Source organism: Meriones unguiculatus, chromosome 14 (assembly GCF_030254825.1).
Source record: "Meriones unguiculatus strain TT.TT164.6M chromosome 14, Bangor_MerUng_6.1, whole genome shotgun sequence".
NCBI classification, from domain to species: domain Eukaryota; kingdom Metazoa; phylum Chordata; class Mammalia; order Rodentia; family Muridae; genus Meriones; species Meriones unguiculatus.
In genome coordinates this window covers 14,227,705-14,251,433 of record NC_083361.1, presented here as the reverse complement: position 1 = coordinate 14,251,433, position 23,729 = coordinate 14,227,705, and the positions used below count along the sequence as shown (strand labels likewise).

Here is a 23,729-nt window from a genome sequence, read left to right as displayed (position 1 = left end):
AGTTTCAAAGAGACTGCACAAAAAGTAAACTGATAAAATAAGCATTTATTAGAAGGGCTAAAGGCTGGGAGAAAACTCCCCGAGACCAGCTCGGGAGTGGGAACCAATGGGGGCTCCTTGTGAAGCGGGGCAGGACCGTAGCTCTTCCCACTCCCTAGCCTGGCAGGGAAGGCCTGTGGCGGAGCTCACAGATGTGCCACCTGCTCACGGGCAGGTCAGTGTGTGAGGAGCAACCCATGTCAAGGGAGGCGGCAGAGGAAGTCATGCAGAGGCAAGGCCAGGACCCCTGATATGGAGATTCCCAAGGTGTCAGAAATACAGGCAGCTTCCATGGCAAACTCTCGGTGCTTGTCACTGGTCTGGGAAAGCAAAGAAGGGTTAGGCTTCCACCCACAGGGCTCCTGAGGCCACCCACAGCCCCCGCCCACCTGACACAGACCTCCAGCGCAATGTTGTTAAAGGTGTTCACATAGGCAGCCCCGCCCAGGAGCCCTTCGTACACAATGAGGACGAAGATGAGGTAGATGCTGGGCAGGAAGCTCAAACACACATCTGCCAGCAGGAAGGCCAGGTTGAGGCACTGTGGGCAGAGGAAGGGGGAGGCTCGAGACAGCGCAACAGCACAGCAGGGAGGAGCATGTCTCCAGGCTGCCTAGTTATGGGAGATACTGGTGAGGCAGACGGCCAAGAGGCCTGGGTAAGGATCCGATGCCCAGGTGGGCCTTCGGGACCCTGAGATCTTGGTGGGCCTTCCCTGTCCCCATCCTCATCCTCACATACCTTGTAGGTTCCTCTCCTCCCTTTGTTCCTCAACCTACCCTCGCTGGTGACCTCTCAACTTGGATCAGGGTCATTCCCACTGCCATCGTCCATCATCTCATTTCCTTGTTTTCTGTTTCTTTTTTATTGGCAGGAACCATCATACCTAGACACCCCCACCAAACATATTTATTGCAGCTCTAACCCTCATCGGCATCTGGCTAAGAATACTGCTAAGCACCCACAGCACACAAGCAACACAACAGAACTATCCAGCTGCAAATGTCAAGAGGACAAAATTTTGGCCTGAAAAGTTAGCTCAGCCGTTAACAGCATTTGCTGTTCTCATACAGCACCCACATGGTGGCTCACAACTCTCTGTACTTCCGGTTACAGAGATGACACCCTTTCTGGCCTTCATGGGCACTGGGCACTTAGGTGGTTTACGTATATGCATGTAGGCAAACATCCATTAAAAAAAAAAAATAGAGTCTCAAAAAGTACAGAAAATAAAACAAGAGTTCCGAAGTTGAGAAACCCCAGTTTGAGTGTACATTGTGTGAATGTGCCAGTGAAGAAGTGTGTAGAGGTCAGAGGACTTTCTTCATGGAGCCGATTCTCTCCTTGCACCATGTGGGAGCCTGGGGATTACACTCAGGTTGGTGGCAAAAGGTTCCCTTACCTGCAAAACCATCTTCCTGGCCCATCAACTAAGTTTATAAAATGTTTTGTAATTACACATGTTTTTGAGGGCCTGGCACATGGCATTGGTGTGGGGGCAGAGAGCAACTTCTGGGGTCACTTTTCTCCTTCCACCCTGTGTATTCAGGACCAAACTCTGTGGTCAGGCTTGGTGACAGGCACCTTCACCCACTGAGCTGTCTCCTCAGCCCCAGGAATTGCATTCCTCAGCCGTAAGGGTAGATAAAGTACTTTCCTGTAATACAGGGAACGAATCCCCTAACACTTGGGAACAGAAGTGTTTCAGATTTTAGTTGTTTTAGATACTGAAGAATTTGCACATACATAATGATAGATCTTGGGGATAGGAGCCAAAGTCTAAAAGTGAAACTCATTTTTCACATATACTCCATACATGTGATCTGAGGTAATTACTACAGTATTTGTAGTAAATTTTCTCAGGAAACAAAGTTTTATGACGTTGGATTTCGAGTTTGTGGTGTCATACAAGCTGATACATTTTACATTCTGGGTTTCAGATGTTTATATTTTAGGGGTGCTCAACCTGCAGTCAGAGGTTTAAAAGTCCGTTAGGGTTGAACACCTCTAGATGGATGCTGGTGTGTGAGGCCCTCTTGTGAAACTACAACAGAGAGCCCTATTTGCTAAGAACCATGGGCCGCTCTTTGCCAAGGGCATCTGAATTTGCCTACAATTATTAACTGATAAAAAAAAACACTCATTCAAGCCACGCGTGATGGCACATACCTTTAATCCAAGCAGAGCCAGGTGGATCTCTGTGAGATCGAGGGCAGCCAGGGCTCTGTGAAACCCTGTCTCGAAAAACCAAGCAACCACAACAAAAGCCACTCACGTGACTGAAATGCCACTGATTCTAAGTTATCTCATATGAAAGAAATGTTTTTTTTTTAATAGGCATAAACAGTATTCATCGGCTTGATTTGAAGGTATGTCTCTTTGCATAAAATGTTGGCAAATAATCATGAAACACATTTAGACTGATTAAACTGTGGTGCAAGCCAAGCATGGGGGCCTATACCTGAAATGCTAGCACTCTGGAAATAGAAGCAGGAGGATCATCAAGTTCAAAACCAGCCTGGGCAACACAATGACACCTGCCTTAAAAAAAACAAGAGATGAAGCCAGGCGTGGTGGTGCACACCTGTGATCCCAGCGCTCAGGGAGGCAGGGCCAGAGGCAGGTGGATCTCTGTAGGCCAGCCTGGTCTACAAAGTCCAGGACAGCCAGGGCTACACAGAGAAACCCTGTCTCAAAAAAAAAAAAAAAAAAAAAGGAGCTTGGAGCGATGGCTCAGTGGTTAAGAGCACTGGCTGCTTTCCCAAAGGACCTGGGTTCGATTCTCAGCACCCACATGGCACTTTACAACCGTCTGTAACTCTAGTTCCAGAGGATCCCATGTCCTCTTCTGACTTTGGCAGACACTGTCTGCGTGTGGTACATGGACATACCTGCAGGAAAACACCCAGACTTGTAAAAACTCAAAACAAACAAAGAGGAGGGGTGTGTGTGTGTGGCAAGATGGCTCAGCTGGTAAAGACATTTGCTGTGCAAGCCTAACAGCCTGAGTCTGAGCCCCCAAGCCTGGTAGAAGGAGAGAAGTGTCTCCTGAAAGGTTTTCCCTGGCTTCCACATTCATGACAGTCTATGTACACACACATACACCACACATCAGACATAACAATGCACACATACTATTATTAAAAACAAATAAATCAAGGGCTAGGGTAGGGCCTGGGGGCACATGGCCTATCATCCCAGCTACTGAGGCTGAGACAGGAGGATCAAACATCCAAGTTTATGTAGCTTCAGAGCGAGGTTCAAGGCCAGCCTTATTAGTAAGGCTTTGCCTCCAAATAAAAGGTTTGTGCTGATGAAATGGCTCAGTGGGTACAGGCACTTGCTTCCAAACCCGATGACCTGAGTTTGATCCCTAGAACCAACATGTGGGAGAAGAGAACCAACCCTGCAAGTCACCCTCTGACCTCCATGCACACTACTTGGTAAGTGTCTTCCTCCTCCCAATAAATAAATACAAATCTAATTATAATTTTTAATTTTTTAAGTTGTAAAAATAAATAATAAAAGTATGAGGGCTTAAGACGTAGCATGTAGCTCAGTAGCAGCACTGACCTAATTTGTACAAGGCCCTCGGTGTAATCACCGTGACAACAAAAGGCCAGGCATGGAAGCACATGCCTTTAATAACTGCATTCCTGAGGCAGATCTGTGAGCTCCAGGCCAGGGCTACACAGTGGGAGCCTGCCTTAAAAACAAACAGAACAAGCCAGGCGTAGCGATGCACGCCTGGAATCCCAGCGCTCAGGAAGGCAGAGGCAAAGAATCTCTGTGAGTCTGCTGCCAGCCTGCTCTACAAATTGAGTCCGGGACAGCCACGGGTTCACAGAGAAACCCTGTCTCAAAAAAAAAAAAAAAAAAAACACCAACCAAACAACCACTAAAAAAAATAAAACAACAAAGCCAAGATAAATCAAAAACAGTATCTTCCATTTTTTTCCCCCTCAATGTTGTTGTATAAACACCCGAGGAATAGGTGTTGTCCTGTATCTATTACCTATTTTAATTCTTGCAGTACTAGAAATGGAACCCACAGCCTCATACGGGCTAGGCAAACTCTCTGCCACTGAGGTACACATCCTGCCCCTCCACATCTGGGGCTCATTAGAGGTTCAGAGGCCTGCTCGGAGCCACACAGCCATTCGGAACAGAAACCGCTATTTGCCCACAGGTATGGCTGGCTCCTGATGCCATCACACATCGTATAGGAGCCCTGCTGGGCTTTAGTGCCGCACTCAGGAATGCTGCAGCGCACTAACATCTTGTGCTGGGTAAGGCATGCTGGGAGCTTAGTACCTGCAGCAGGGCTAGGACCCAGGTGAAGCGGATTCGACAGCACTGGAGAGAAGAGCGGGAGGCGAACACGCCGGCCTGGTACAGCATCTGGTACCTGGGGTGGGGGCAGGGAGGAGGAGGAAGCTCCTCTGGGTGCCTATGGGGCCAACCCCAGCTGCCCAACCTCCAAGGGATCCTTCCCAGCCCACTGCCCACCTGCCAACTTCCCTCACCATCGGTACTGCTGAGCGTGACTAAGGGATGTGTTCCGGAAAAACAGGAGCTCAAACTGTGGCAGAGACCAGACAAGCGGGGATTTGTGGAACCTCAGTCCTCCTCCTCCTCCCACACTCCCTTCCCAGCATCCTTCACTCACAAGCCCCTGGTTGATAAAGTATTCCGCAAAGTAGACCAGCACCAGGGGGATGATGTATCGCAAGAGGCCCTGGAAGAGTTGGAAGATGTTAAGCGGAAGGCAGGCGGCAGAGGATCCTCCCAGGGCACCCACGGCCATCATCCAAACCTTGAACACGGTCCACCTTTCCTGGAGGGAGAGGTCCCAGCTGGAACCTGCAGAGCAGGGAGAGAAGGGGAGGAAGTTGCACACTGAGGACCTAGGCAGGCACCAACACAATCACTTAGACATTCACAAGGCTGATTCCTTGATAGCCAAGTTTCAGCCCAAAGATATCCTTCAAGAGGCCTTCTTGAGCTGCTAAGATGGCTCAGTGGATGCGGGCACTTGCTGCCCAGTCCGAGTGAATGGGGTTCAATCCCTAGAACTTCTGACCCGCACATTCGTGCTCATACCCTTCCCCCAGGCAGCCCTGATTCCCAGTAAATAAACGGTTGTTGTTGTTAATGGCTCTCTTGGGGGCTGGAGAGACGGCTCAGTGGTTAAGAGCACTGGCTGCTTTTCCAGAGGTCCTCAATTCCCAGCACCCACATAGCAGCTCACAACTGTCTACAACTCAAGTTCCAGGGGCTCCAACACCCTCACCCAGACATACGCGCAGGCAAAACGCCAACACACATAAAATAAAAATAAAGAAATCATTAAAGAATTAAATAAATAAGCGAAGCCCTTCTCAGAGTGGGAGGGATGGCTTGGAGGGTGAAGACCTCTTGCTGGCCGGGCAGTGGTGGTGCACACCTTCAATCCTAGCACTTGGGAGGCAGAGGCAGGAGAATCTTTGATTTCTGGTCTTCAGAGTGAGTTCCAGGACAGCCAGGGCTACCCAGAGAAACCCTGTCTCAAAGCACAAAACAGATAAAGAAGAACAAAAACAGAGCACTTGCTGCTGAGTTGTGAGGATCAGAATTTGAATCCCAGCATGGACTTCAGCTGGCTCACAGCTGCTGGTAACTCTAACTCCAGGGGATCTGATGCCCTCTTCTGGTCTCTGGGGGCACTCAACACATCCATGGTAAAAAGTCACCAAAACACATATACATGAATAACTACAGAAATAAATCTTAGCTAGGTGTCCCCTCTACTGCTAGCACTTGGGAGGCAGAGGCAGGAGGGTCTCTGTTAGTCTGAGGCCATTCTGGTCTACATAGTGAGTCCCAGGCCAGTCAGGGCTACACAGAGAGACTGTTTAAAAACAATCAGCGAGCTTGGCACCACACTCCTGTAACCCCCAGCACTCAGGGAGGCAGAGGCAGGCAGGTCTGTGTGAGTTCGAGCCCAGCCTGGTCTACAAAGCGAGTCCAGGGCAGTCAAAACTACACAGAGAAACCCTGTCTCCAAAAACCAACCAACCAAACAAACAAACAAAAAGTTAAAGAGAGAAAAAAAAAAAAAAAAAAAAGAATGCCACTCAGAACGTTCTGTAAAGCAGAACCCTTAATGTCCTTGGTCTCCTTAACTGTCACTTTCTGGTTTTGTTTTTTCTATTTCTTTTTCCTTTTGTGAGAGTGTGTATTTTCCTTTCTTCCTTATTCATTTATCTATCTTTCTATCTATCTATCTATCTATCTATCTATCTATCTCCTTTATTTATTTATTATTATTTTTTTGAGACATGGTTTCTCTATGTAGCCTTGGCTGTCCTGGACTTTGTAGACCAGGCTGGCCTCAAACTCAGAGCAATCTGCCTGCCTGTGTCCCCCGGAGTGCTAGGATTACAGGCATGCAACAACACGACTGTCTGTTTTTATTCTTGTTTGTTTGTTTGTTTTAATGCGCACTGGTATTTTGCCTGCATGTGTGAATGGAACAGGAGTTACAGACAGTTGTGAGCTGCCATGTGAATGCTGGGAATCGAACAAGTCCTCTGCTCTTAACCACTGAGCCATCTTTCCAGACCCATGGAGATCTGCTTTCAGCTGCCTCCTAAGTGTTGGGATCAAAGGCGAGTGCCACCACTCCAGGCCCTCTCACTGTTTTATGTCCTGTGAAAATGTTCTTGTTTCCTCACCTTGAGCACCAATGTTTCCAGCAATCAGAATGTCTGGCATGTAATCGGTATTTAGTAAGAATACATGACTGCTTTGACCCAAACATGTACGCACAGAAGCCTGTTCCTCTCAACTGTGTCCACTGTTGGGACCAAAAGGCCCTGGGAGGGACTTTGTCTCCTACCTGACTTTGACTGTGGGGACTCAGTGCCGATGAGAGGCTGCCGGGCAGCAGTCTCTGCCTCATCTATCCCTCCAGGGTCCTGGGGTTCAGGAGATGTGAGCAACAAGAAATAGCTGGAACAGAACAGAAAACAACAGTGAGTTATTGTTTGGGTAAAGGCCCAAGAGATCCCGGATGCCATGCCTTTCCAGGGGCCCCTTCACATTTGTATGTTTCTAAGGATGGGGATTTCCAGCCTCTCAGGTACCCACTCCTGTGCTGTGAAAGCTTCAAAGGCCGACAAATGCATCCTCTGGAGCCCAACTTTGACTCTTTGTTTCTGCCCAGGAACCTCATTTGATGTGGCCACACCAGCAGCTCGATTCTGTTTCGTTGTTCTCATCCAACAATTGCGCTAGTGCCACTTTTAGTATATTCGCCGCGTGCAGCAGCTTTTACTGAATGTGCTCCTTGACGGATTTATACACGGATACACGGCATTCTGGTTACCCTCACCCTTCGCCTCTCGTCTCCTTCCCACTCCTGTGAGCTCTCCCACCTCACAGGGCCCTTTCTCATGTCCCTGTCTTTTTGTTCTGTGACTCAGTGAGGGTCTGCATGATCACGGGCTTTATTTCTTTAGTTTTTTGTTTTGTTTTTTGAGACAGGGTCTCACAATGTGGCTCTGGCTGCCCTGCAGCTTAACATATATGCCAAGTTGGCCTCAACCTCGTAGAGATCCTCCTGCCTCTGCTCCCTGGGTGCTTGGATTAAAGCCATTTGCCTTTATATCCAATGATCTCATCTATCTTTTGAGCCAGGGTCTCTAAATGTATCCTAGGCAGGCTTCAAATATGACCCCTCTGCTTCGGTCTCCCAAGTGCCAGGATTACGGGTATTCAGCAACACACTGGTCCTGACCCATTTTTTTTCTATATGGGCCTGTCCTTGTAACAGGCCACAGACCTTAGCATGATTGACTCCATGATGGAAGTGACATTCAGACTATAAAACTCAGCAAGTAGACAGCACCGCCTGCCAAAACTAAAACAAAGGCCTAATCCATCAAAGTCCATTGTTCCGGGGAAATTCTCAAAATGTACTAACCTTACTTCTTGGCTTCCGTAGTTCCACTTCTGGCTAACTGTTCTTGTTAACTGAAGTATGTCAACCCAGGACATGGTTTCTGTACTTAAAAGCTCACCCTGAGAAAGGCTCGGGGCTACTTGGGATACCGAACACCTACTGCAGTTGCCAGCCAGCTAATTAAGACTTCCTATCGGCTAACACCCATCTCTGAGCAGTCCTCTCTGGGGCACCTCTCAACAGCCCTAAGCTATAGCATGGTCCGCTTGCCTCTGCCTCCTGGGTGCTGGGATTAAAGATGTACACTTAAGGATGCTTTCTAAGACACGCAAACACACACAGAGCCAATACACTGAAGCGTACTCGATCCTAGCCATGGTCCCCAGCTGACCTCCTGTGCTGACGCTTCGCATTCAGCAGCTGACACACAGGAGAACTGCTATCAGACAGAGACACCTGAGCCTCAGCAGCGGCTCTGACCAGAGCCACATGGCTAACACATGTCCTCACAACAAGGCTGAAGAGATCTGAAGGTTGCCTCCCAGTCAAGCTCCTCCTCCCATCTTTCCTCCAGTCGGCCCAAGGACACTCACCTGCCTAGCAGCAGAACGGGGATCCCCAACATAGACAGCAGGGTGTGCTGTGGGGAGAGGCCTGCCTGGGTGAGTCCCAGGTAAGACAGTGATCCGAGGAGCCCTGCACCCCCAGTCCCCGAGGACCACCAGGAGATCACGGCACTGAGGAGAGCACAGGAGCATTTAGGAAGATGGAAGCCAGCAGGGGGCACACCTCTCCCCATCCTTCCTGCCCAGACTTCTTACCTGGGGTAGAAGGCTGTGAGTGAGAGGAAGGTGACCTCTCCTAGACCTGATGAGATGCTGGCCAAAACCACTCCTGGGAGGACGAAAAGCATACAATGGCCTTTAAAGAAAGGCACAGTTCCCTATGGCTTGTTCACTGCCTCATCTCCATCAGCTCTGTGGAGCTAAAAATCTGTCACTGAACAGACTGGACAGGAGAGGATCTCCTCTAAAGAGCCAACCTCTTTTCCACATGTCCTCTCTGGGACTGTACGCCCATCTTCATCCTCCCGGTTGCCCACCATTTCTTCCTATTAACACCCTTCAAATCCTTCCTAGAGCCCACTCCTTGCTGGTTTGTTTCTGAGACAAAGTAGTCTCAGGCTGGCCTGGAATTTGCTACGCAGATCAGCCTGGGCTGGCCCTCTCGGGTTTTTTGCTGTTGTTCTGTTTGTTTGAGACAGGGTTTGCTGTGTAGCCTTGAACTCGCTATGTGGCCGAGAATAACCTCACAGTCAGCCCTCCTGTCTCAGTCTGCCAAGTGAGACTCAGAATTACAAGTGTGTGCATGCGTGCATACACCCACATACACACACACACACACCACTAGCAGTCTCCTGGGGTTGCAGACATATCCTTTGACTCTGGGAAGCTGGGGAGACTCCCCCCACAGCACAGGCTCTCAGAGCGGCATACTCACCACACAGGCTTAACCCCACTGACTGAGAAAAGGCAACGAGGATAAAGCTTCCAGCAGAACAAACTCCACTGACGAGCACCCGGGGGCTGAGGAGAGATGGGGAGGGACTCAGAAGTTTCCCTCCATGCCGGACTCTCCAGCCTCCCGCTTCCTCCCCACTCTGCCTTCTTCCTGCCACCCTGACCCAGACCTGTAGGGCAGCAAATGAAGGCCAAGAGGAGCCAGGAGTTTGATGATGAGGGTGGGAAGGATGTCTGCCAGGAGCACTGCCTGAGACAGGAGAACACGGTAAGAGCCTAAACCCCCTCCCCACAGAGACAACCTTCCCAACCCAGTGGAGGAGCCAGCCAGTGAGACCTGCTGCAAGTTCAGGCTCTGGGGTTAGACAGATCTGGGTTTCTTGCCAGCTCTGAGGCTCCTCTGATGGGTGTGAAGGCATTTACACCCGTTCCAAACGGGGGCGCTTGCAGCGCTTAATTTATAAAGCTACCAAGAGGGTCACCTGAGCTACTGGCAGTGTGGATCACTGCAATCCTGACACTTCCAACTGGACGCGTAGGAAATAAGGGAGCAAAGGCGTGGATGGGGGGAGGGGCTCGCATCGGCACTCACGGCTGTGGAGATTGAGTTGCAATCAAATCGAGAGGAGCTGTTGTGGGGCACGGGTGTTGGGCCTGGCTCCACCTATGGGAGAGAAGACAGTCTTTCCTACACAGAGGCAGGAAGCTAACCAAGGCCCAGGCCCAGCTGTGCCTTAACTTGACAGCTGTGGGTAGGCATGGGCTTCTCCGGGCCTTCATTGCCTTCGTTTTTCTGTGTACAGTGGAGGACTGCATTTATAAGCACCTCAAACTAGTGGCCCAGAGGCCAAAGACAGCCACCCAAAGTGGACATAACAGTAGTTTTCAAAGCATTCTTGTAGAAACCCGGGTGCCACTGAACACCTACAATGTGCAGGACAGGGCTCACAATGGTCACCTAGCCCCAAAGGCCAACAGGGCCAGGGGACAAAACAAACCACAAAGTCAGGTCTTACCCAGCCGGTTCCCTGAGTTCACCAACCTGGTACTCACTGCACTCTTTAGCTCCCTTTCCCCACCCCTGGCTACCCCGAGAGTTTTCCTGGCCCTGGGTGAGTCCCTGGTACTCCCATGGGGACTAACAACAGGGTGGTGGTGAGGAGGGGGCTCACTTACGTGGCTCTGGTTTCCAGACTCCTGCTCCTGCTTCAGGATGTCATGGGCGGCACTCAGCATGACCACGTATGAGAAATTATTGCAAAGACCCAGGATCCTAGAACGAGGGCAGAACTTCTGTTTCTGGCTTTCCGTCCACCCGCAGTCCTTAAAGATCTCTCCCTTACCTGTACCCTTCAAACCTATTTTTATTTATTTTCCTCCACCATCAGTGAAACCGAGGCCTTGATATTAGAGCAGCAAGCACCAAGCCCTCTACCAGAAGGTATACCTGCACACCCTTTCTTCTATGCTTACACTAAGGGTCAGTTCTGGGGGGGGGGGCATTTCTCATCCACCGACATACTGTGGGACAATAGAAACGCATCAGGGCTTGGAACCAGAATCAGCTGTTTCCTATTTTTGTGGCCTTGGAGTACCCCTACGTAAAATGGGCACAAGTTTTCACCAGCCGATCTCAAAGTGCGCTAGAGGAATCAAAATACCACTAGGGCTCCTTTGGACTCATGAAACATATCGTCCTTATTTTCACCTCCCAGAGCTGCGCACAGCGCTAAGGGCAAACAAACCGACTGGGGACAGGGCTCAGCTTTGTAATGCGCTCCCTGAGCACAGAAGGCCCCACTTTTAATACCCTGCACTGCAAGCAAAAACACTGGGTGAGTCAGGCATGGTGCCACAGGCCTGTAATGGCAGCACCTGGAAGGCAACCGCGGGAGAATTACAAATTTAGGGCAAGCCTCCACTGCCTGTAGAGTTTGAAGCTGGCCTGGGCTACGTAAGGCCTTCCCATAAAAATAAAAGAAAACAAAGTTGCGACTGAGTTGGTTGGAGGAAAACATTTAATAGGCTTTGACCAATAGGCGAGGGTGGTAATTTAATGGAATTTGGAAGCTCACAGTTGATTCAGTATTCAATTGCGGATTCAATTGCCTTCTGCAGCTCGACTCTTACTCTTTTGGCTCCAGCGGCGCTTTGCTTTTTTTGCACAACTCTCAGGCTACTTACCAGAAGCCCACCGCATTTTTCCAGTGGGCACTCGGACCATCCAACGGAGGGGCCCGGGGCTCTGGGTCGGTCTCCTCCCCTAGGAGGAAGAACCGGCATGAACCACCACTCAGGTACGCGAAGGTCCCCCGAGTGTCATGTGTCCCGTTGCGGGGGCTGGGCCACTAGCCGAGCTCCTCAGGAGAGCCGTGGGGCAGGGATGGTCACTCCCAAGACAACCGACAAGAGCACTCACTCTCGGAATCCTCAAGGCGCCTCCACGAGCCCGCGCGGCTTCCCATAGCATTGACTTAGGGCTCCCCAAAGGGCCCAAAGTCAGCGTGTGTTCGGGGTTCGCTTCAAGAGAACAGATGAAAGTCTGGAACAGGTGGGTGCGAGGGATCAAAGCCCTGTGGACAGTCCCAGGTCCCGCTGTCTGCCACGTAGGACTTGTCCATCAACAGACCCCCATATCGCCATCTCGTGTGCACCCACGCCTGCCCCGTCGGACCCCGCCCCCGGCCCCTCCAAAGGCAAAGCCCCTACCCCCAGGCCTGTACCTTTAAGAGCAGCTGAGCTCGCCGCAAGGTAGAAGAGCAGCTTGTCAGGTCACGTGACATCACCGCTGGGTCTCCCATCACGTGCTCGGAAGGTTGCTCCCTACTTCCGGGTCCTCTTTTCGCCTTCGGCCGCCTCAAGCTTTGGAGAGTAGAGAAAAGGAGAGTTCGGAGGAACCCCGGAAGCACCGATTTTGAACTGGAGCCGGCGGGAACCGCAAACAGGGCCGTGGAAGCGGCGCTCTAGACGCCGACCGAGTGTGCCAGTACTAGTCATGGCGCGGGAGGCGTCAGCTCCTTTTCCTGCTGCCCTCAGTTGCCTGAAACAAAGGTGGCTACTTTCCTCAGGCTGTCCCCAAGACCCACCCAAACTTGCCAAGGCCAAGCCTTGCTGGGAGCAAAGGCGACCAGCCTCGGGTCTCCTTATCTGTTGTTCTTACAGGCTTGTAAAGACCTATCTACTTATCTTAGAGTAGCCGGGAGGCGGTATCGCTTGCCTAGAAAGCTTAAAGATAAACAGCCACCAAACAGGTTTTCGTGAATTATCTTTGGCATTACTCAAGAAATTCCCTTTGTCATATTGTCCCAGAACAAAACAAACAAACAAACCCAAAAAACCAAAAAAACACGAAAGTAGTCCAACCCCTGGTGTTACAGAGGAGAAAAACCAACGCCCCCTCCTTGAAATGTTAACCGAAGATCCTGCGTTGGACCTTTAGATGTCTTTGGAGACCCAAGTCAGCAGTAAGAAATAAAGCAGAGCTGCTGCGTTCACTGGGCAAGCTGCTGTGGCTGTTCTTCCTGTTCTGCGCTGTCAGCCAGTTGACCTAATTGGAAATTAGGAGGAGGAGGAGGAGGGGAGGGGAGGAGGGCAGTTGGATACGTCACCTCAGATAGCCCCAAATAAGGAGTCCTTCCCTTACCTTTCAGCGGTAGGGCAGCATCTTGACCATCCTTCATCAAGCCTGTTTCTCTGCTCTGGTTTCTAGTAGCCTCTGCCCCCTTCCACCAGCTTTCTTCAACCACCAGTCATTAAGCTCGCTGTTTCAAATACACCTTCCCAAATCGCTCAACCAGGGACAAAAGGGATCCTGCTACCCATGCAGGCTCTAGAAATTCTGCAGCCTATGTCCTTAGTGAGTCAGTCACACTGTGACTGACAGTGTGACCACAGTACAAGAAGAACCACAGGCAAGGATATGGGCGTTGGAGCCACCAAATCCCAGAGCTTTCATCCACAGCAAAGCGTTAATGTCGTGGAAATGGGAAGCCAGGGTTTCCACTAGTCAGTCTTATCCTCACTCCTACGGCTTCTCCCCAGATGAATCAGGAACCACAAACCCTAGCTTCCCCTCGTTGCAGGCTGTGGCTTGGAGGAGGCGGAAATGGCTGAGGTGTGAATACATGACCTGAGTCACTCGGGCTGCACTTGCCACACGCCCCCTCCCCCAACACCCGATTCCGAGGTCTCCTCTCCCCACTCTTTTCTTCCTGGCCTGATCGATCGCTCCAGATGTGCACCTGAGTCTGAGTCACCTGGACACTGCGGCAGCTCTCCTGCCCGTCGTGAAGTCATTCATGGGAGTGGGGGAGGTGCGCAGGGCCTGGGGTGGAGATACGTCAGGGAGAGACAGGGGAAGAGGAAGTGTCTTGGGTGCTGGGGAAGACTGGCTTGCGTTAGTGGGTGGGGACGGATGGTCATTGTGAGCTTTCTGGACACACAGAGACCCACAGAATGGATTTTCTCCGGCTTCGCCTCCCTGGGTTGCATCAGGCCTTGAGGGGCGCACTGGTGAGAGGGGGCAAAGAGATGCCAGGCACTTCCACCCATTCCCTCTGGTCTCACCTTTCCTCCTTCCCTGGAGCCTCTCCTCTACCTCTAGGTCCCTTTTCTACAGTCAGCCAGACTCCTAGCCCAGTCTCCTGGGTTTCAATATCCCACCTGCACAAGCGCACTCGGTGAGGCCCTGTCTCAATCCGTTAGCAGATTTCTAGATCCCCGATTTCTTACCTGGGCTTTGCTGACCTCCCCGGAGTGCCTTCACTTCACTTTCTTCTCTTCTAGGATTCCTTCAGTGCTTTTGTGTCTTACCTCGTAGGAGATGCGGTCCCCACGGTAGAGAGGGAGCCGCAGGCAGCTGAGGAACTGGGGGAGGTGGCTGCAGGAGATTCAGGGAAGGTTGTGGAGGAGGAAGCCCAGGAGGAACTGGAGGCACTTAGAAGTGGACAGAGCGAGAGGGTAGGAGTACCTGAAGAGACTATAAGATGCCAAGAAGGAAGTTTAGCTGGAGAACAGACCCAGGGGTGGAGAGCAGACAGCTCCACAAGGCGCCAAGCAGAAAGCCAGGACACTGGGTCCAGGAAGGCAGCTGAGGGGGCCAGGGGCCAGGAGCCAAGTGCTCCACTGAAGCCCGAGGCTGGGCCTGGGATTCACAAAGACAGGACCAGTGGTAGAGCCCAGGAGATCTGGGAGCACAGTGAGGAGGAAGAGAGCAGTGGAGAGCCCCTGAGAGCCTGTGAACAGAAGGAAGAAAAGGAGGAGGTGGTCAGAGCAGCAGAGCCAGGGATGGCCAGAGGGGTGGAGTCACAGCCAACCTGGCACAGGGAGCCTCAGGGAAATGCTGGCACTGATGGGCAGAACGTATCAGAGGATGGCAAAGAGACAGACTGGGTGGCCCAGGAGGTAGCTGCAAAAACTGAGGGGTCTGAGGCCAGAGGGCCTGACAGGGAAGAGAAGAGGATGGTCGCAATGAGGGATGGCCATAGTGCAAGGGGACAGGGGACACAAGCCCCAGGGGCAGAATCTGAGGACTGGGCCATGTTGGGTATAGAGGCCTGGGCAGTCTCAGGCAGGGAGGAGGCTAATAGCCTAGGAATTCAGGAAGCAGAATTTGGGCCAGACCAAGGAGACAACATTCCAGAAGCTCCTGGGAGACCCTGGGTCCTAGAAGAGACTTGCAAGGGAGACCAGCAAGATGAAGTTGATGAAAAGAGAGAGGATGAAGTTAGGCTTCTCATCCAGACTCTGGAGATGGAAAGAACCGAGGAGATGACTGAGGGCCAGATAGCGGGGAGGGAGGCTGTGGGAGGCCAGGAGACGGGGGACAGCCTTGAGGATGAGGGGAGGCAAGATTTAGCTATGGGGGATAATGGGGTGAGCCAGGAAGAGAAGATGCAGGCAGAAGAGTCCCCTGAGGAGAAAAGGAGCTACCTGGCCACAGAGGCTATGCTAGTTCTGGCTAAGGAGGCTAAAAATGAGCCTGACTGGGAAGAATCTCCAGAAGCCAAGCCTGAGGAATTGTTTATGGGAGAGAAGGTTGAGGCAGAGCAGATGAGAGCAGAGGTTTTGAGAGTCAAGGTTGCTGAGGGACAGGATGCTGAGGGACAGGACGCTGAGGTGATGAGAGGTTCCCAGACCTTGACCACACAACTTGAGGAAGGACAGGGGTGTCAGGAAATGACTAGGAAAGCTCCAGACCTGAGTTCAGAGGGCATGCTAAGCTTGGAGGAATATCCCAGGCCTGTGGAGTTTGCAGGTCCTGAGCTAGAAGCCTGGGGAAACTGGAGAAGGGATATGGACAGCAGAAATACCCAGAAGGTAAAAGCAGATGCTGAAGCAGGTGAGGAAGAGATTGTAACAGGGCAGGCAGTGGAGATCCAGGCTGAAGGAGGTCAGAAGGCCCAACAGCCAGAGGTCCCAGGGTGGGGAGCAGAGGAGACAGGGGCAGGCCAGTCAGTGGGAGAACCCAAGCCCACAGAAGACAAGGCTAGCCAGGGGGAGGCTCCAGTGCCTGGGGAGGCAGAGAGAGCGTCCAGGAAGAGGGGGCCAGAGGAGGCAGCTCTGAGTCTGCAGGACAGGGAGGCTACACAGACCGGTTCTTTGGCTGCTGAGATTATCCTGGGTGTCAGGACTGTGGGGGCCGAGGAAGGGCCAAGATGGGAAGCTGGGGTAGCTCCGGAAAGGGAGTTTGGGAAAGACTGGCATTCCAAAGACAGAGGGGAGGCTGCGGGAGGCACCGAGCTGGAGGAGGCTGCAGAGAAGCAAAGTGGGCAGGACGTTGGCTTGGAGGGCTCAACAGAGGAGGTGTCCAGCTGTGACATCCGAGAAATTGGTGGGACTGGAGAGGGAGAGCAGGCTGAGGTGGGGACATCTGTAATGGCAGAAGGAGTAAGGGGAGCGGACGATTTGACTTCAGGCTCCAGAGCAGAGAGAGCAGAGGGGTCCAAAACCACCACAGAGACAGAGGGGCTGGAGGAAGAGGCTGGGGGAGGGCCATCAGGAGAGTGGAAGACCCAGGACTCCGAGGGAGAGACACAAAAGCTACAAGGTGTGGAGGATGCCGTGAGCACAGGACACAGGACAGAGATCAAGGAGACCGACCCTGAAGGTCTGGAGGACTCTTCAGGCCAGGAGACGCAGCCGGCACACCAGATCCCCACAGTGGCTGTGCCTGGCTCCTCTGAATCAGCTGAGGCCCCAGCGGGTGACCCAGGGGACGCTCACAGCGACTGGCATGAGGTGAGGGCTCCAACAGGGAGGCTAGCCAAGAGGGACCAGCAGAACCTGGAAGTCAGTTCCTCACAGTCTTCTGTGTCCCTTGCCCTGCAGGCCCTGCTCCCTGGGTCCCGCCTGGATGTCTCCGTCCCTCGGAGTCGTGTGCTTCTCTCACGAAATTCCTCACGGCGGCGCTCGAGGCCCTCTTTCCGTCGTATCTCTGCTCCTGAGCCGCATTATGACCCTCCCAGCCCCCAGCCCCAGGAGGAGCCCTCATTCCCCGAGCCCTCCCCTCTTCAGCCAGAGGAAACTCCAGAGCCAAGTGCTCCAAGGACTCCAGTGCCAGCCAAGAGAAAAGTGCTGGGACATGGGTAAACACAGGGGCACTACACCTGGGATGGTGAGGAGGCTGTGGGCACCTGGGGTCCAGCTCGCATCAATCTGTTCCCTCTACAGGTTTGGCTTTGCTCATCCGGGCATGATGCAGGAGCTGCAAGCCCGACTGAGCCGGCCAAAGCCACAGTGACAGGGCCTTCTAAGGGAGGGCCGGAAGGCTCTGCTGGATCCTGGTCACCCCTGACTCCCTCAGCCACCGGAACACAGCTTTTTCACCCTCTGGGTCTCAGCTAAATCAGATGTTTCTCAAGACGCTGAATCTAAGGAGTCTGATTGCCCAGTGTGAGCTGCTCCATTGGCGTCTGTCACGGCTCTCCTTCCTGGTCATCTTTCCCATCCGTCTCAGCTACTCTGAAGACTGACTACAAGGAAGACAGGGTTGGGGAGACTATTATCCCCTAAATTCTCCATGTATGATCACCTTTCCCCCAATTAACCATCAAGATGGAACCCCACTGAGAGCTGTGGAAGGTTACACACCTCTGGGGTAGAAGCCAGCCAGCCCCAAGATAGGGGTTCAAGGGGCCGAAGGGCACCTCTTGGATTTGATGGCCATGGGGAAGCTGACCAGTTGCTTTGAGTTTCCAAAATGATAGCTCACTATCACAACTCTGCAGGTTACCATGGTAACCCCTAGGCCGGAGCTGGGGAACGTTTCCCAGGAACTTGAAGAATTTGGGAATAGAGAGAGCTTATGGGTAGCCAGAAGCTTCTGACTGACTTGACTACTTCCCAAGGTGCCCTGCCCTTTGGATGTCAGACATTCCTGTGAAACGATGCGGAGGTACAAAATGGGCCAGAGGGCTTTATTAGGTACCCAGCATGTTGGCCTAACTCAAGAATGAAACAAATAAATAAACCATCGTTTTGTAAAAATAAATAAATATCCAAGAAATAAATACCTGGTAAGGACCAGAGGGCTTTTAAGTTACGGGGCCAGGGCTGGGAACTAGTGAAGCCCTGCCTGAGCTAAGGCAAATGAGCTGGAGACTGTCCCACACCGTTGGCCAGGCTCCAGCCTTAGAGTCTTCAGGGGTAAGGGAAGGGAGCTGAAAGGTCACTCCAGAGGGCTGGGAGCTAGGTGTTAGGAATCCCAAGCTGGGCCCGGGTGCCCAGGCAAGGACAGCAGCAGCAGGTCCCGAACAGCCCGAGACAGGACAAGCTCCAGGGAGTGTAGGAGCTGGTATGTATAGAGCAGCTGGGGCCAGGACACTTGGGATGACACCTGGTTGGGGCCATCCAGAGCCCCTAGGAGCAGCTCCTGCCCTTCTTCCTCCTCTTCCTCCTCCTCCTCCTCAGAGCAGTTGAATCCTGCAGCCAGCACCTGTGAGGAGAGACCCATGGGCCACATGAGGAACCTGAGGAAGTCTTCATTCCTTCTGTTGCACACCACCTCCTAATGACACCATGAGCGGTGATTGCTCTCGGGAGTCTCTGCCTCCGACCCGTGGTGTCAAAGTCTTTATCTAATCTAGGCTCGTCTTTGTCTAAATCTGGTGTTCTTTTTTTTCCCTGTGGGTGCTGGGATTCAAGGAGATTGCAAGAGAAAACAGTGCTCCTAATTGCTGAGCTATCACTCCGGTCAAATTTTAATGATTTATTCATCTTTATTTTCTGTGTTTGAGCATTTTGCCTGTATGTATGTATGTATGTATGTATGTATGTATGTGCACTGCCTGCATGGCTGGTGTTCTTGGAGAACACTGGGACCCAGAGAGAGTACTGGGCATTTGTGAGTGTTTATCCTCTGCAAGAAGAACAACTGCTCTTAACTGCTGTACCATCTCTCCAGCTCTATGTTTCTTGTGTTTGTTCGCTTTTACAGACTCTTCCTACGTAATCGCAGCACGGCCTTGAATTCCTCATCCTGCCTCAGGCTGCCAAGTGTTTGGGACTGCAGGAATGTATCTCCATACTTGGCCTACTAGATTAAAAAAAAAAAGACTTAAAATTATTTTATCCGTATGAGTGTTTTGCCCGCATGTAAGTCTGCACCTCCTACATACCCGATGCCAAGGAGGTGAGAAAAGGCATTAGATCCCCTAGAAATGGAGTTACAGGTGGTTGTGAGCTGCCACTTAGGTGCTCAGAATTGGACCCAGGTCCTCTGGAAGAGCAGCCAGAGCCGTTAACCACTGAGCCATCTCTACAGCCCCCTTACACACACACACACACACACACACACACTTTTAACTAAAAAAATGGTCACGGTAGAGCAAGGCACTATGAACTAGGTGGACTCCCCCCGGACTGCCCTGGGGATCACTGGTCAGGAAATTCCTCTCTGCTCTTAAGGATTTTTTTTTTTTTAAAGGATCAGACCAGGTGACAGAGCTACTTCCTACTCTTGCTTGCATTTTCTATACTCTTTTTTACTAAGGTAAAATTTCTGTTGCCCTTTGAAATATCTGGGAGGATCAGAGTGATGTCAGATTTGGAGGGAAAGGAGAACAGATATTGGTCCGGATGATGGCAGGGTTTGTCCTGGGTGTCCCAGGAGTCATTGGAGTCCGACCCTCAAGAGCAGGCTGAGACTTTTGGGCAGAGCCAGGCTCTAGAGCCGCTACTCACTCATAGGAGCTGGCTTCCTCTGATTCCCAGGGGTGTTTCAAAAGGGAGCCGAAGAGCCCATTTTGCTTGTAGATCCCCGAGGGTCAGGGGCGTGGTGGGCACTCTACCTGGAAACGGATGTGCCTGTGGAGGTCCCGGAGATCCAGCCTCATGGCCCACAGCTGCACTCTCTCTGAGCTGGTCCAGGTCCTCTGAGTCCCCAGCGCCCCCAGCAAGGCAGGGAAGGGTCGAAGTGTGGTGGAGAGAAAGCAGAGTCTTTCTGGGTCCTGTTGAATGGAAGGGGAATGGTCAAGAGACAGTCCCATCTTTACGTGGGTCTCTTTCGTTCCAGCTTTCATTTCATCCTCAAGGTTACTCTTTAAAAAATTTTATTATATACCCAGGGAGAAAGAGGCAGTCAGATCTCTGTGAGTTCAAGGCCAGCCTGGTCTACAGAGTGAGTCCAGGACAGCCAAGGCTACACAGAGGAACCCTGTCTTAAAAAAAAAAAATTATATCAGGCATGATAGCACACGCCTTTGATCTCAGCACTTGGGAGGCAGAGGCAGGCAGATCTCTGTGAGTTCCAAGTCAGTCAGGTCTACATAGTGAGTTCCAAGACAGTCGAAACCCTGTCTTTAAAAACAAACAAGCAAAATTACACTGTGTTTGTTTATAGCGTGTGCGTATGTGAACCTGTGCACATGCCTGTGGTCAGAGAACAACTTGCTGGATTGGCTTCTCTCCTTCCACCATGTGGGTCCCAGGGACTGACGTCAGGCTGTTAGCCTTGGCAGCAAGCACCTTTCTCCACTGAGCCATCTTGCTGGCCTTCTTGGATTCATTCTCGTGTCCTTCCATCATTGTTTTTGAGCTTGGTCCCATCTCCTTAGTCCATACTCTTCTCTAGCTTCAACTCCCTCCCTCCATTCCATTCCTTCCTTGACCACCCCATCGGACCAATCAGTCACACCCTATTTCCAACATCTCTACTTCCTTTCCCACCTCATCCCCATTCCTAAGCCAAATCCACCTCCCTCCTGCACTCTCAGAATCACTGTTTGCCCATTCCACGTCCTTCTTCCATCCCCAGCCCAATTTTCACCCATATCCACACCCCTCTTCTCATCTCCAACCCGACCCCACTCCCACCACAGTCACCGGCCTGTCCCTTTCCCACATCTACCTCCAACCCCATCTCGATCCCAGCCCCACCCAGAGTCCTCCTTGCCATCTTCCTGTTCTCAGTGTCAGATCTCAGCATGCTCCTTCTCCCTCTCTGATCCTCTCCCACCCTTCTCTCTCTCAAGTTCAAGTCTCTGCCTCCCAAGTATCGGGATTGCAGATGTGTGCCACTCTCCCAGGCTCCCAGCTTCACCTTGATGTGCAGATGTGTGCATATTAAATACACATTAACCACACAAGCCTGCAGGTCCATGCCCACTCAAACCCCGTCTGTGTTCTACGCTTTGCTGCCAGTCTCCCCAGCCCTTGCCTTTCACTCACAGAGAGGTGACGCCATGCCTGGAAGGTCAGGGAGACATTGGTGAGATGGTGTCCCAGGGGCAGGAAGTCTAGGCTCACTCCTGGCAAGTGAGATTCAGCCTGAGGGGTAGGTTCTGTTAGTAGGGGCCAGTGGGACCCGGGGGTGTCCCCACCTCCAGACCCGATTGCACTAGGGAGACTCACGAAGCTGTGGACGTAGCCCTGGACCTCAGAGAGCAGCTTCCGGGCCAGGTACAGGCTGACGGTGAATTCCTTACGCAGCTCCTGAAGGCTCAGGGGGCCTGTTGGGAATCCCCAGGCACCAGCTCGTACCAGAAGCAAGGGTAGCAGCAGCAGGCTGAGCCCTGAAGAGAGGAGGAAAGGGGACGAGATAAAGGCCACAGGAGAATGCTGAAGAAGAGAACCAGCCTATACAAGCACCGAGTCTCTTTTATTAGCATCTTTAAGCTGCGCCCTCAGAACCATCATTCTGCACACTGCTGAAAGAACACCAAAGATGGGATCTTGACACATACAGCCCCAATAATTCCCTTGGTCAACTGCCTTTGCCAGTGCCCCGCCTGCATAACTGCATGCATGCAGCCTAGCTGCCAGTTCTTTCTCCGTTTCGCAGTGGAGAAGGATCTTGAGACTGGACAAAGTGACGAGCCAAGGTTAGACCATGAGAGGGACAGAGAGGCGGGGCTGGAATCGAGATTTGTCAACCACAGGCCAGTATGCTTTCTCCAGGGAACTCAGAAGTAGCCACCTGCCCCAGACATGGAGACACTGTTCTGTCAAGGATTAGTTGGGCTCACCCAGGCATTTCTGGTGCTTTGAACTGACCTAGGGCCCTGGGGGAGACCTGGCAAAGCCAGTGGCTCTGTCCCAGGGACTCATCTGGAAAACAAGCCACTGTGCACTGGAGCCCTTCTGGGGGGTAAACCAGCAGCATGGTACCGGGAGAGGAATGTGGGGTAGGGTGGAGGGAAGGCGGGGGAGGTTAGTTTCCTGGTCCTCCCTTGAGCAAGTCACCTCTCGTCTCTGTGTCCCGGGCTCCCAACTATTAAATGAGAGTCGGGCTGGCTGACATTGCAGGGGTTTCCAAGCCCTGAATTTTCTTGGTTAAAGGGGAGAAGGGCTGAGAAGTGGGGGTTCTGGGAAGAGAGCAGTCCTTGCTGGTTTCTCTCTCAAGTGGGAGTTACACAATTCCCCCTCGAAACCCAAACCAAAACCATCCCCAAGTCCATCCCCACTCCTGGAGCTCCTCCAGGCTCCTTCCCTGTCCCCTCATAATCTATAAACCTCCCCGATGCCCTTCGCAGAGGTTAACAGGCACGTCAAGGCCACCCAGTTTCCCCATGGCCTTTCAGAAGTGTCATCTCTGGTATTCAGGTTTCTTGGCTTGTGAGCCATTCTAGCACCCTAGAGACTCAGCAGAATTCCTCTTAGCTCTAGAATAGGGACAGAGCATGTACCCTTGGACTCTGGTGAATATTAGACTCCCGGCTGTGCTGTGCCAACTCATACCTACTTATCACCCCCAAGATCCCTTATGTAGTGAATCCTGGCCTCATCCTCCACTCCAGCTCTTGTTCCTACCCAGTCCACTTGCCCCTCTTCCTACAGCTCTGCCCCTAACCCTCCAGCTACCAGCTGCAGACTGGGCAATCTTCTAAGCTTCTAGTTAAAGAGCTTTGCCTGGAGGGGTTCCCTCTTGGGCCCAGTCACCATTTGTACCAGCTTCCCCTAAGGCTGTTCTTCTGACTGTCCTCAGTTTTCCTCCTCTTCCTTTTATACTCTTCATTTGTCTGCCTAGACCTACCCCTGGCCAAATTGCCTGTCCAGTCTTCTGTACACATCTCAGCCAAACTGTCCTATCACTTGCTCAGCCTAGGCAAAACCATAATTCCACCGCTCCACCCCCTGCCTGTTTATTCCAGTCTCATAGCCATGGCCAGTCAGCCATGCCCATCAGCTTGTCCAGGTATTATCCTTCAGCTCTCTGCCCCAACCCTATCTGTAAACCTACCTGTTAAACTTCTCCCAGGCTCCACCGAACCTCCCACCCTCTGCCCAGTCCCAGCTTCCAACTCACGCCAGCCAAGGCCTCCTGTCACCTGGCCCATGTCAGGGCCCAGCCTCTGTATGCGGCCATCTCCTGGATAGGGGGGTCTTATACTGGGGGCTGCGCCCAGTTTCACTTTCTGTCCTGCTTGTAGTTTCAGCTTTGTGCTCACTAAGTCCTTGTTAAAATGGGGAAATGTAATTTCCCTTCCCAGAGGGTGAAGAGGGGGGTGGCGGGAAGTTAGGGTTTCAGCACATCTGAGCTCCAGACCCTCTGTTGGGCTCCGAGGTCCAGCGCCTTCCTTCTTTCCCCACCCCAGGGACTCTGTCCACTCACATAGGTCTGTCCACTAGTGGAACCCAAAAGACCCAACTGTCTTGTGCTTCTCTGCTGTCACAAGCATCCAAGGACCATTGCCAGTCCATTGTCCTGTGAATGACAGATGGCCAGGTAAGGGAATTACCCATAACTGGGGACTCAGTGGGGTTGACTCATCCATACCCTTATTTGG

The 23,729-nt window shown here is 52.1% G+C and overlaps 3 protein-coding genes across 9 annotated transcripts; 1 reads left to right on the top strand and 2 right to left on the bottom strand.

Moving 5' to 3' along the window:
• Positions 1 to 25: 25 nt before the first annotated feature.
• Positions 26 to 14,010, bottom strand: Cln3 (CLN3 lysosomal/endosomal transmembrane protein, battenin). Of its 6 annotated transcripts, none has more exons than XM_021635816.2 (17): positions 13,148 to 14,010; positions 12,228 to 12,366; positions 11,924 to 12,046; positions 11,689 to 11,767; positions 10,681 to 10,777; positions 10,097 to 10,168; positions 9,675 to 9,754; positions 9,485 to 9,570; positions 8,806 to 8,878; positions 8,578 to 8,721; positions 6,920 to 7,032; positions 4,856 to 4,902; positions 4,709 to 4,777; positions 4,566 to 4,621; positions 4,354 to 4,447; positions 440 to 580; positions 26 to 359 (listed from the first exon to the last, which is right to left on the bottom strand). In XM_021635816.2, the coding sequence occupies exons 3-17, from the start codon at positions 11,967 to 11,969 to the stop codon at positions 240 to 242; spliced, it is 1,317 nt and encodes a 438-aa protein (XP_021491491.1). In that variant the 5' UTR covers positions 11,970 to 12,046; positions 12,228 to 12,366; positions 13,148 to 14,010; the 3' UTR covers positions 26 to 239. The 6 variants fall into 6 exon arrangements, 5 of the variants coding, with proteins under 5 accessions (XP_021491491.1, XP_021491492.1, XP_021491490.1 ...); XM_021635817.2 differs by lacking the exon at positions 13,148 to 14,010 and adding an exon at positions 12,938 to 13,056; XM_021635815.2 differs by lacking the exon at positions 13,148 to 14,010 and having other exon boundaries at positions 11,924 to 12,077; positions 12,228 to 13,045.
• Apobr (apolipoprotein B receptor) lies at positions 13,885 to 17,905 on the top strand. Its single transcript, XM_021635810.2, has 4 exons — positions 13,885 to 14,016; positions 14,290 to 16,743; positions 16,834 to 17,090; positions 17,176 to 17,905. The coding sequence occupies exons 1-4, from the start codon at positions 13,960 to 13,962 to the stop codon at positions 17,243 to 17,245; spliced, it is 2,838 nt and encodes a 945-aa protein (XP_021491485.1). The 5' UTR covers positions 13,885 to 13,959; the 3' UTR covers positions 17,246 to 17,905.
• Positions 17,896 to 23,391, bottom strand: Il27 (interleukin 27). 2 transcript variants are annotated; one of them, XM_021635823.2, is made up of 5 exons: positions 23,249 to 23,391; positions 21,355 to 21,515; positions 21,172 to 21,270; positions 19,794 to 19,952; positions 17,896 to 18,439 (listed from the first exon to the last, which is right to left on the bottom strand). In XM_021635823.2, exons 1-5 carry the CDS (start codon positions 23,277 to 23,279, stop codon positions 18,200 to 18,202), a joined length of 690 nt encoding a protein of 229 aa, XP_021491498.1. In that variant the 5' UTR covers positions 23,280 to 23,391; the 3' UTR covers positions 17,896 to 18,199. The 2 variants fall into 2 exon arrangements, with proteins under 2 accessions (XP_021491498.1, XP_060222829.1); XM_060366846.1 differs by lacking the exon at positions 21,172 to 21,270 and having other exon boundaries at positions 23,249 to 23,320.
• Positions 23,392 to 23,729: the final 338 nt, after the last annotated feature.

Coding starts and splice junctions, on each gene's coding strand:
- Cln3 (XM_021635816.2), bottom strand. CDS start 11,969: ATGGGAAGCCGCGCGGGCTCGTGGAGGCGCCTTGAGGATTCCGAGA. Junction 11,768..11,923: donor GCGCCTTGAGGATTCCGAGA/GTGAGTGCTCTT, acceptor TCTTCCTCCTAG/GGGAGGAGACCGACCCAGAG. Junction 10,169..10,680: donor AGTCTGGAAACCAGAGCCAC/GTAAGTGAGCCC, acceptor TCTCTCCCATAG/GTGGAGCCAGGCCCAACACC.
- Apobr (XM_021635810.2), top strand. CDS start 13,960: ATGGATTTTCTCCGGCTTCGCCTCCCTGGGTTGCATCAGGCCTTGAGG. Junction 14,017..14,289: donor AGGCCTTGAGGGGCGCACTG/GTGAGAGGGGGC, acceptor CTTCTCTTCTAG/GATTCCTTCAGTGCTTTTGT. Junction 17,091..17,175: donor AGAAAAGTGCTGGGACATGG/GTAAACACAGGG, acceptor TTCCCTCTACAG/GTTTGGCTTTGCTCATCCGG.
- Il27 (XM_021635823.2), bottom strand. CDS start 23,279: ATGGGCCAGGTGACAGGAGGCCTTGGCTGGC. Junction 21,516..23,248: donor GACAGGAGGCCTTGGCTGGC/GTGAGTTGGAAG, acceptor TCCTCTCTTCAG/GGCTCAGCCTGCTGCTGCTA. Junction 21,271..21,354: donor AGGGCTACGTCCACAGCTTC/GTGAGTCTCCCT, acceptor CCTACCCCTCAG/GCTGAATCTCACTTGCCAGG.